Source organism: Octodon degus, unplaced genomic scaffold, assembly GCF_000260255.1.
Source record: "Octodon degus isolate 3935 unplaced genomic scaffold, OctDeg1.0 scaffold00162, whole genome shotgun sequence".
In the NCBI taxonomy this organism is placed as follows: Eukaryota; Metazoa; Chordata; class Mammalia; order Rodentia; family Octodontidae; genus Octodon; species Octodon degus.
In genome coordinates, this window is record NW_004524738.1 from 3,031,735 (window position 1) to 3,042,083 (window position 10,349).

A 10,349-nucleotide genomic window follows, 5' to 3' on the forward strand; every position below is an offset into this window, starting at 1 on the left:
AATATTCAATTATTTCCCTAATCTTGCATATATATATATATATATATATATATATATATATTTGCGCAACATATTTAATGATAAAATAGATAATATAACAACCACTGTTAGCCATTTCTGTTTTGAAAATCTGTAAAATATCTATTGTTATATATTACCATTTCTGTCCTTTTTTTCTATTTGTTTTTGTTTGTTTTTACTCTTCAAAATTAAATTAAATGAGAAAAAAAGAAATGAATATATCAGTGAAAGAATGAACCAATATTTTTATAATTTTAAACAGAAATGAGGTTGATATCTCAAATATATAGGAAAATACTGAAAAATAACAATTAGAGGATATAAGATGTAACTTAAAAATAGCTGTAACTATGACTTATAATCAAGGTAATTTATATTTTCTTTTGTTTTTTATTTTATTGTATTCCTCTATATTTGTAATACATAATGGTTGCATTTATCTTAGGGAATTGGTATGTATCCAATATCATTTTGTTAATCAATGTAATTTATAATCAAGGAATTTCAAAAAGCCAATGTACACAAAAATTACAGACCAAAATTTAATCATAAAATGCATACTAAGCAAAGATTTTATCTTCATTATTCAGAAAAATTTGAAAGATGTATAATTTTAATTATTTGAGACTACTGATCATGTCAGAGTCCTGTAAATCCCTACTGAAAGGTTGCCTGAACAGTAAGATTACAGAGATATTCATCCTTCTTTCAGTAAATCATAAGCATAGTCTAAAAACACAAAGAAATTCTCACACAAATAGTTAAAAGACTCAGTAGAATAAGCGCTTGCCTGGCAAGTGTAAAGGCCTGAGTTCAATCCCCGGTTCCACCAAAAAAAAAAAGAAAGAAAGAAAGAAAGAAAGAAAGAAAGAAAGAAAGAAAAAAAGAAAGAAAAAAAAAAAAAAAAAGAAAGAAAGAAAAGAAACTGATAGAAAACTTTCTTTAAAAAAAAAAAAAAGAACCTCACCCAGAAGGTGGCTTACAAAACCCAAGGATGTCAGCAACCCCAGAATGTGGTCCAGGCTGGCCCTCAAACTCACTGCAATTCTCCTGCCTCAGCCTCCGGAGCGGTGGGATAACAAGTGTGCACCACCATGCCAGGCCTCACGATTTTAATTTCAAACCATCAAACACAAATACGGAGAAGGCAGGATTGAAATTTCTAGAAAAACTATATACCAATATTTTTAAAGGATTTCTTTCTTCTTTTTTTTTTTTTCGGAACCGGGAATTGAACTTAGGCCCTTCTGTTTGCCAGGCAAGTGCTTATTCTACTGAGCCATCTCCCCAGCCCCAGGATTTATTTCTTTAACAACCAAATGACATTGTAGCAGATTTTCATAGATGGTTGGGACTGACTGCTGATCTATAGAGAGCTTAAAGACAGCAACTAAACTACCAAATATTTAGTAAAATCAACCAAAAGGAAACAATATTTGCACACTTGCTTGACCAGAGCTGGTTCTGTTAACCAAACTATGTTGTAATCCAAACTGCAGAGATAGCGAGCTAGGGGTTCCTCCAGCGTCCTTTCACACGAGTGTATTCTTCCGCCTCTTAGCAATTTCTCACCGAAAACCAATCCTCCAACTCCCAAACAAGTCGAGCGCTGGTAGATCTCCGTGCCCCGCCTCCCCCAGACAGCGAAGCTCCTGGGTCAGCGGGCAGATGGCTGCTGTGTATCTGGGCAGCGCAGCCCTGCTCAGGAAAACTTCGGCCTCAGCCACTCAGTGATGGAGCCGGGAACTGGAACAAAACTCCCCGCCCTCCACCCCAGCACACAGCTCACTGCGGTGGATCTCTGAACAGGGAAACAAAGGTCGGTCGGTGGCCTTCTCCCAAGAGGAGGGGCCGGGACTGCCAGGCTTGTGTGTGGAAAGTCCCAGGGGAGAATAGGAAGACCTGGACTTCAGACCTGCAGCCCTGTTCAAATCTTGCACCCTCAGTGACCAGGAGCAGCATGACCTCGTGTGAGCACTTGACCTCGGGACATCTGTCTGGTGCAGCAAAATGGGAACAACAAGCACCTACTGCAAGCTGGCCAGAAGCCACGAGAAATGCTTCGGATTTCAGTAGGTGCCGCTAAGTCTTTCTGTGGGGAGAAGCCCATCTGTGCATCGCAACGATACCAAGAAAAGAGCTGGAGATGTCTTAGAGGTCAAGTGCTGGGCTCTATTCCTAGGACCACAGAACAAATAAAACTAGAAAGCATGGCCATTTTATCAAAGGTTTGCTAGCATTCAAGTCGTCTTCTTTTTTTGAGACAGGGTGTTACTATGTAGTTCAGTGAGCTCACTGTGTAGCCCAGGCCAGTCTTAAACTTGCAGGGGTCCTCCTGCTTCAGCTTCCCAAGTACTGGGATTATAGGCATGCGCTACCATGCCTGGCTTCCTTCACTTATTTATTTTTGAGACAGGGTGTCCCTATGCAGTTCAGGCTGGCCTTGAACTCACTCTGTAGCCCAGGCTGGCCTTGAACTCGCAGTGATCCTCCTGTCTCAGCCTGAGTATTGGGATTGTAAGTGTATGCCAACATGCCCAGTTTGAATAAGCACTTTTAGTTTTCTGGCAGGCTGAACACAATTCCCAATGTTTGATATTGGTTTATTCCTTCGTGAATTGTAGGTTTATGTTTATTTTGTATCATTAGCGCCCTGGTTCTCCAACCAGCTTGAGAGCATGAATGTGAATTTAGTTTGTGACCTGGGAATTTCAGGTAACAAGAATTATCAACTTCTAAGATTTCCACAAAAATTTGGGTCATGTTTAAAAAAAACTGTGGCACACACCTGTAATCAGAGCACTCAGTGGCTGAGGCAGGAGGATCTCTGTGAGCTTGAGATCAGCCTGGGCTACAAAGTGAGTTCAAGGCCAGCCTGAACTGCATAGTGAGAACCTTGTCTCAAAAAGGAAAACAAAAATTATTATGATTTTATTTTCAACCTTGGAAATGTACCTCTAAATGAAATGTCAATTTTCCACAGAAGTCTGTGATTACATATGCAGTAAAAAGCAAAGACTCAGAATTTCGAATCACCTTAAACTTATCAACTGAGGTAAGTCAGAGCATCTGGAAATACTTGACGAATCTCAGAAAGAAACCAGTGCCTGGGGCTATTCCCTGAGCCACACACCCAGCCGGAGGAAAAGGCCAAGGCCCCTTGACTCCCCTCGAAGGCCTCAGTCCCAAATGCCAAGATTCTGGAAACGGTGTGAATTTCATCCAAGAAGACGAGAACACAAGATACAGGACACACAGAAATAGCCTAGCAAAAAAAAAAAAAAGAAAAAAAAAGAAATAGCCTAGCCAGCGTGGGATAGATTTCTTCATGCCTGCTCTTAAGTGACGGGTTCTTTCATGTCCCCCAGCTACTTATCCCGTCGCGATATCCGTCCCCAACCGCAAACCAGTAACATTTGATCCTCCACTCTGTCTCCCTTGAATCCAGCTGCTCCAGATGTTAGAGGCAAGCATTTCCCAGGTGAGTCATAACTTTCAATCAATGCATAAACACTGCATTATTTAACGGGTCGTTAAAAGGTTCCAACATCTCTGGCTTCATAATGAGGGAGACAGAAAGAGCTGCGCTTCCCTACAGCACACAACACTCCAGACCCTGCCCCAGCCAACCTGCCCTTGGTTTTCCTCAGCGCATCAGAGAGACACCCACGAGCTCAGCTGCAACCTGCAACTCGGAGAACACAGAGCCTCAGGTCCTCCGCAGGGAAGGAAGACGCCTGCCCCCGGCCACGCCTTCCTGCCCCACCAGACCCCCATGTGCCATCCTCCGTTCGCTTCCTCCCAAGCCCTCCCCAGCACTGGCAGTCTTGGGCCTGGTTCTCTGCATCTTCCAGGCCACCACAGAGCACACACCGGGTAGGAGGCGCCTTCTTCTCCCTTCCACTCCATGATGTTGCCCAGGTCTCAGAGCCTCCCCTCCTCCCCCAGCGCCTAAGGTTCCCTCCGTGGCTGTTGTCCCCACTCTGAGCACCCGTCCCCTCCCACTCCAGCACTGCCCCGTCATCTCGGTTTTCATTATCCTTAAACTCAGTGTCCCCAAGGAAGCCACAGTTTCCCACATGAGAGCCTCTTACAGACTGTGGGCTCTGTCGCTGCCAGGCTGTGCAGAGGGCACATCTGTTCCACCCTGGCGAGGCGATGACAGAAATCAGGGTCCCACCTGCAGGAAGGAAGTCATCCTCCTATTTCCCAGCTGGGACTTCAGATATGAACAGTGAGGCCCCACCCCCAGCACTGCAGCCAATACCCACACAAGCAACCACCTTTCCCTTCTGCTCTGACACACAAGCTCTTTCTCCACCTCCCTCCAGTCCCCTCTGAGTCTCCCTGATATTCTACCCCTTTTGAGGTTCTGCCCCTTCAAACTGCCACACTCTTTCTATGCAGCTAGTTGTGCCACATGTGGGAGCCACAGAGCTGGTCCACACAACTGTGCTCTGGAGCCCAGAGCCCTGTGCAGGCCAGGCCGGCTCCACCAGAGCCCCAACCCGGGCCCAGGCAGCACATGCAGTTCTCCACCGCATCTTCCACAAGACCGGATTTCTTCCCTGACGTCCAAGGCTTCTCCTACCCTGGCCATTCCTCCTTCGGGAAAACACTGTGTCACCCCAAGTATCTCTGAACTGTCCCTCCCTGCTTGGCTTTACTCTCCCTGTGCTGGCTTCCATGTCAAGGCGGGAATGAAGGAGGACTTCTGTCCTTTAAATACCTCTGCACTATAATGTTCTGTAATAAATAACAAAAATTACTCTAAATTTAAAAAATAACTGACTGTCGAGGGTAGGTGTACACCTACAATCCCAGTACTCAGGGAGGCTGTGGCAGGAAGTTCCTGTGAGTTCAAGCCAGCCTGCGCTACAGGGTAAGTTTAAAGTCAGCGGAACTACGGAACTATGGAGTAAGACCTTGACTCAGAAAAGAAACAAACCAACAAAAACAACCAAGTGACTTTCAAGGACTAGTTTAAAGCCACCTCCTATACATGTTTCCTTGACCATCCTTGCTCAGTGAAAATTTCCCATATTTCTCCTTGTTCTAAAAATGTGTTCCCTGGGCTGGGGAGATAGCTCAGTGGTCTAAGCAGCGCCTGCCTGGCAAGCGTAAGGACCTGAGTTCAATCCCTAGTACGGAATGCTGTGCCAGCCCTGAAAGCAGGAGTGGTGGCGCACGCCAGTAATCCCAGAACTGGGGAGGCTGAGACAGGAGGATCACTATGAGTCTGAACTGCGTAGTGAGATCCTGTATCAAACAAATAAATAATAAAAACGTGTGCTCACACTTAATTGCCTCTTACCACAGACTTCCTCTTACGGTACTAATGTTATTTCTTCCTAACTTAATTTTTATGTTCTGTAGGCCAAACACTGGGCCCAGTGCTTTTATCTTGCTTAGCCAGGGGAGGACAGTTCCTCAACACACACTCACTGAGGTGGGAAGAAAGCTACTTCAGCTTTAGGATGCAAATCTAAACTTTCCCCAGTTAACAACTAAAAGTTGTCTCTCATTGAAGTGTAAGTAGGGTCTTTCCCTTACAAAAGATTTTTCAGTGAATTAATCAGTCTAATTCTTTTTTTCCCCCACAATTCATTTGGCAATCACCGTTCACATCAGTCTACATGTCACTGTAAAGGCTTGAACACTGTTAAACGTAGGGTTTTGTGCACACATGCGTGTGTGTGTGCGTGCGTGCGTGCATGTGTATGTGTATACCAGCCTACTTTCTCACAAAAGTCCCAGAACAAGATAAATGATTAATAAGACCAAACTATAACATTCCAAAATTACGATAAGTCAGGCCAGATATTCTGTACCAGATCTACTTTCTTGAGGACTTTTGTTGCTATGTTTCAAAACAAGGTCCCACTATGTAGTTCAGGCTGGTCTTGAACTATGTAGTCTGGGCTGGCCTCAAACTTCCAGGGATTCACCTGCCTCAGCCTCCCAGGTGCTGGAATTACAAGTGTGCACCACCACACCCAGCTCTAATGGAAAAAGATTGACTGGGTTTGAGTCCCTCCACAAAATTTGAAACTACATGTCACTCCAACAAGCCAAGTGCCACAACTTTAGGAACACAGACAGGGCCCCCTCCAAAGCTCACTCCATGTGAAAAGCTCTCATTAAACTCAAGAGTTATATTTAGAAAAAAATGGAACAGAAGTTATATTTAGATAAAATGGCTTCAGAGCATTTTACCAAAAGCAGCATGATTACACTGATCCTCTAAGAAAAAAGATTTTCCTTAGCTGTTACACCCAGTTCCCTCAAACAACCTCTGTGTATGGACACAGAGATTTCTGCTCATCTAAAAGAACAGGAGCGCCCAAGGCGTCGGCAAAAATTATGCAGGAGAAACAGCACAGGACACAAAGAACTTAGAAATGAGTACACATTTAAAGAGCAGAGCGATTCCAGACACAGGTCTGAGCTGAGACAGCCTCCAGCAGCCTGCCAGTAGGTCCTAACCTCATGCACTGGACGCAAATCCCACAGACGCCCTTGGCAACTCCACCCAGACCTGTGTCTCTCCCGAATGTCATCAGCACTCACACCATGGCCACAGACTATGTGCTCACCTTGGAGCTAGCTTGCTACACCCACAGAGCACCTTTCTTTTGGCTCTTCTTGCCAACTATGTTTGACATCTATTTTCTAACTTCACAAAAATGCTAGCGAAGAGCGCCGAGGTGGTTTTGTAAACCTGTGAAGTCTTTTCATGAATGACTGCAGAATCTGGGCGTGGCTACCCGAAAGAGAAATGGTCAGTGCCAATGGCTCCTCTCTTCACGGGCCACAGGACACTGGGCTCAGAGGCTTGGAAGTCACCCCACATTAAGGGGCCCTCTTCTCTAAAGAGCCTCAGGAAGAGGCCACTTCCCAGCAGCCCTGCCGGCCAAGCCAGAGTGGAAAGCAAGGTGACAATAGCAGGGAGGGAGGCGACCTGGCCTCAGGGCTAGCCCAAGGCAATTTGGTCAGTGGGTGAGGCTGCTGCCTGCTGATCCTGCGGTCCAGGGACACTCAGAAAAGGCCGGCAGACAGTCTCCGTGCTGGTATTTTCAGAAAATGTTAGAGCAGCAGAGAACTGAGGCTGCACGATTTGATACCATTTAGAGGCCTCCCAGCAGCAAAGCCCCTCAAAGCAGCAAAGTCTGGAGGTGAAACAAAAGACCCAAGATGCCAAATACAGGAAGCAGAGCCTCTGTCCCAGGGACCACTTGTCCCCAGGAGGCTGTCTGCTCCCCTCCCGCCCCTTTCCTCATTCTGCATCTATCGTTTTAACACGCTGGGAAAGTAACAGAGGCCACTGTCTGCTCTCCAATAAAAGCCACATGAGTTTCCTCGATGGACCCAACCGAAGGGAAATCACCACCACAGCCCATAGCACAAGTGCTCAAGTAGCTCCCTGCTTCCTTCCTTGCTGACCCAAGGATGGGCCAAGTTCAAAGAAAACTTGCCCAGTACAAGAATGAGCTTTATAACTGACCAGGCAGGAATAACACAGCAGTCAGCACAGAAGAAGCACAGAAACACTGGAGAAGCCAATCGAGAGAGCGCGTGCTTGTGATCCCAGCACTTGGGAGGCTGAGGCAAGAGGATCGCTGAGGGAGAAAAAAAAAAAACAAGGTGGTGGGGAGATAAAGCTTATTCCATAAGCTAATTTACTGGGGAGACAAGAGGTGGAGCACACTCTAAGTCCCCAAGAAATCAGGTGTCTCAGGAGGGTGGAAAGGGAGCTGGTGACCTGGGCTAGCAGAGGCAATGGCTGTAAACATGAGCAGGGCTCGTGAGGGGAGAAGCAGCCTTCTGCAAAAACAGTTCTACAATCAGGCCTGGGCTTAGTCATCAGGAATCCCAGAAGCAGCAGCCTTTGGAAGTTCTTACGCAAAAGAACACCTAAGATGAAGGCAGGGAGGAGGGGAAGATACAAACCCAGGATCTGCCTCACTTGGGCTCCTGGTGGCAGCAGGGCAGCCTCTGAAAGCAGCGGCTGTCTGTGTCCTGGGCCAAGCCTCTGAAACTAGGAGGCTGGGAGAATCCGAATGCCCTAAGGAAAAATGGGTGTCTGCAGGACACCCCTGGAGGGAGCCTGCCAGGGACAGTTTTGGAGGCTTCGACTACCCTGGGGCCATACTGGGCCGACACAGGTGTGAGGTTCCGCGCCCCTCTCCAAGGGGCCTCAGGATAGACAGGAAATGGGGGGCACCCATGAGGGAACCCCACCTCTCCTCAACCCGGGTAAGCACAGAAGCTCTCCACCTCGGCCTCCATCCGTGAGCTGGGGGGGTGAAAGTGTCCATGGAGAGAAAATCGCCCACTTTCGCAAACATTTTTCCTTGTATCAGGAATGAAAAAAAGCAACAGCCACAGGCCAATGTCCAGCTTGCGCCGCGGACCTGATGCTCAGGGCTTCGGGGATGCTCCAATCCAGCAGGGCTGAGGATGAGGGATTTCCTTCTTCCCGGCCCGCTCGCCCCACCAGGGCCTCCCACACCCAGGCTGGAGAAGGCAGCGCCTCTCTACCCATGGCCCCATGTTGACAGCAGGGACGGCCCACCCGACGCCTCGTTCCTACAGCAGCCCTTGGTCGTCACTATTTAGGAGTAACTTTAGGATAAAACGAGCCTGCCGGGGAGCCCCACTCGCAAGGGCCCAACAGTTTCTGTCCCCCAATCGAAAACGAACTGGCCGCCACAGGGGAGCTAACAGGGAAGCAATGAAAAGGGCACAGGCGACAGCACCAGCCTGGCACCCAGTAGGTGCTCACTCAAACCCTGCCATCGGACCCAGCGCCAGAGCAGGGAGTCCAGCTGGGGCACACAAAGGCCCGGCCAGCCCGGGGCTGTACCCCTCGCTAGGCGGGAGGGGCGGGGGAGCTTAGAGTAGGAGAGGGGGCGAAGGAATCCGCCCTCATTTGCACGTCGTCTGGGGCCCGGTCAATTTGCTTAATCACCGCTCTAAATGCCAGCGCGCAGCACACAATGCGCGCCCATTAACAGGTTTAAAGTGTCGCAGCGCTTGCTTTAAATGAGAAAAGCCCGCAACAAAGGGGGGAAAAAGCCAAGTTCCTCAACTTGAAGGAAGCCTTGGGTAGCTCTCGAAATCTCGGAGCTTAAAATCCAAAGCTCCAAAGCCAAAACGTTAAGGCCCGGGTGTGAGGGCTGCGGACTGGAAGGGGATAAAGAATACCCGCGTTGTTAGGGAGCTACCCACAGCCGCCCAATAAACCCGGAGAACTTGAGGGCCCGTCAACCCGACTCCTCCGAGCCCTGCCCAACTGCCAAGGAAAGCTGACGGATCTCTAGAAAGGAGAGGGAGATCCCCCAAGGCGGGCACAAATCCAAGTTCTCACTTGGGGCTGGCAAAGAGTTTTGGTGGCTAACGAAGATCCCCCGAAGTGGACCCCAAAGGCTCGACCCGCAATAAAGGAAGCTAAAGGAACTTTGCTTTCTTTCCGACCCTGGCCAGTGCAGCCTCACGCTCGGCGCCCAGGGGCAGCTCCACCCCGCAAACAAGTTCGGCCCGGGAGAGACACGGCGGCCCCCTCCCCCACCCGCGCAGAGCCGGGGGGCCCCGGCCTGGACCCCACCCCGGCCCCGCACTACGCCACTCGCTCACCGTGCGCGCTCCGCCCGGCGACAGGGGTCCGTTGGAGAGGTACGGGCTGCTCAGGTCCGGGATCATCAGGAAGGGGTACCCGGGGTAGGGAGGCCCCTTAAAGTAGGCGCCGTCCTGGGGCCTTCTCACTGCAGACAAAACCCAGGCAGGGTGAGGCCCGGGACCCGCGACAGTGCCACAGCGGGGAGCTCCGGGCCGGGACCCGGAACCGGAGCGCGCCCCGGGCGGCTGCAGCGGAGAGGAGAGGAGCAGAGCGGCGGTTCGGCCGCCCGGGCAAGGGAACCACGCGCGCCGCGGGCCCCGGAGAGGAACACGTACCTTCGGCGAAGTAGTCCCGCGGCTTCTGGAAGGCGTCCCGGGCGGGCTGCGGACGCCTCTCCGCCTGCAGAGGAGACACAAAGGCGAGGGCGGTGAGCGGGCGCGGGGCTGGGGTCCCCTGGGGCCGGCCGCGGGCGCCTCCTCACCTCGGAGTCCGAGCTGCTGCTCTGGTTCTCCGACTCGTTCACCAGGGACGACTTGACCTCGTCCAGGTCCCGCTGCGCCGAGGCGCTGTCGCTGCTCGGCTCCTGCTCCTCGCCCCCCTCATCCTGGAAGGGGATCAGCTCGTCGTTCGCTCCGAGGTCGTCCCCTCCTCCGCCGGCCGCCCCGGCTCCCGAGCCGCCGCCGCCCCCGCCCCCGCCGCCCCCGCCGCC

The 10,349-nt window shown here is 50.1% G+C and overlaps 1 protein-coding gene across 1 annotated transcript in view; it reads right to left on the reverse strand.

The window, feature by feature from the left end:
* Positions 1-10,343, reverse strand: part of Tcf7l1 (transcription factor 7 like 1) — a 159,344-nt gene extending 149,001 nt beyond the window's left edge. The window contains exons 1-3 of the mRNA XM_004642829.2: positions 10,122-10,343; positions 9,976-10,039; positions 9,658-9,785 (exon numbers count right to left, since the gene is read on the reverse strand). Coding sequence (XP_004642886.2) covers positions 9,658-9,723 — 66 coding nt within the window. The 5' untranslated portion in view covers positions 9,724-9,785; positions 9,976-10,039; positions 10,122-10,343. The remainder of the gene's footprint in view (positions 1-9,657; positions 9,786-9,975; positions 10,040-10,121) is intronic.
* Positions 10,344-10,349: the final 6 nt, after the last annotated feature.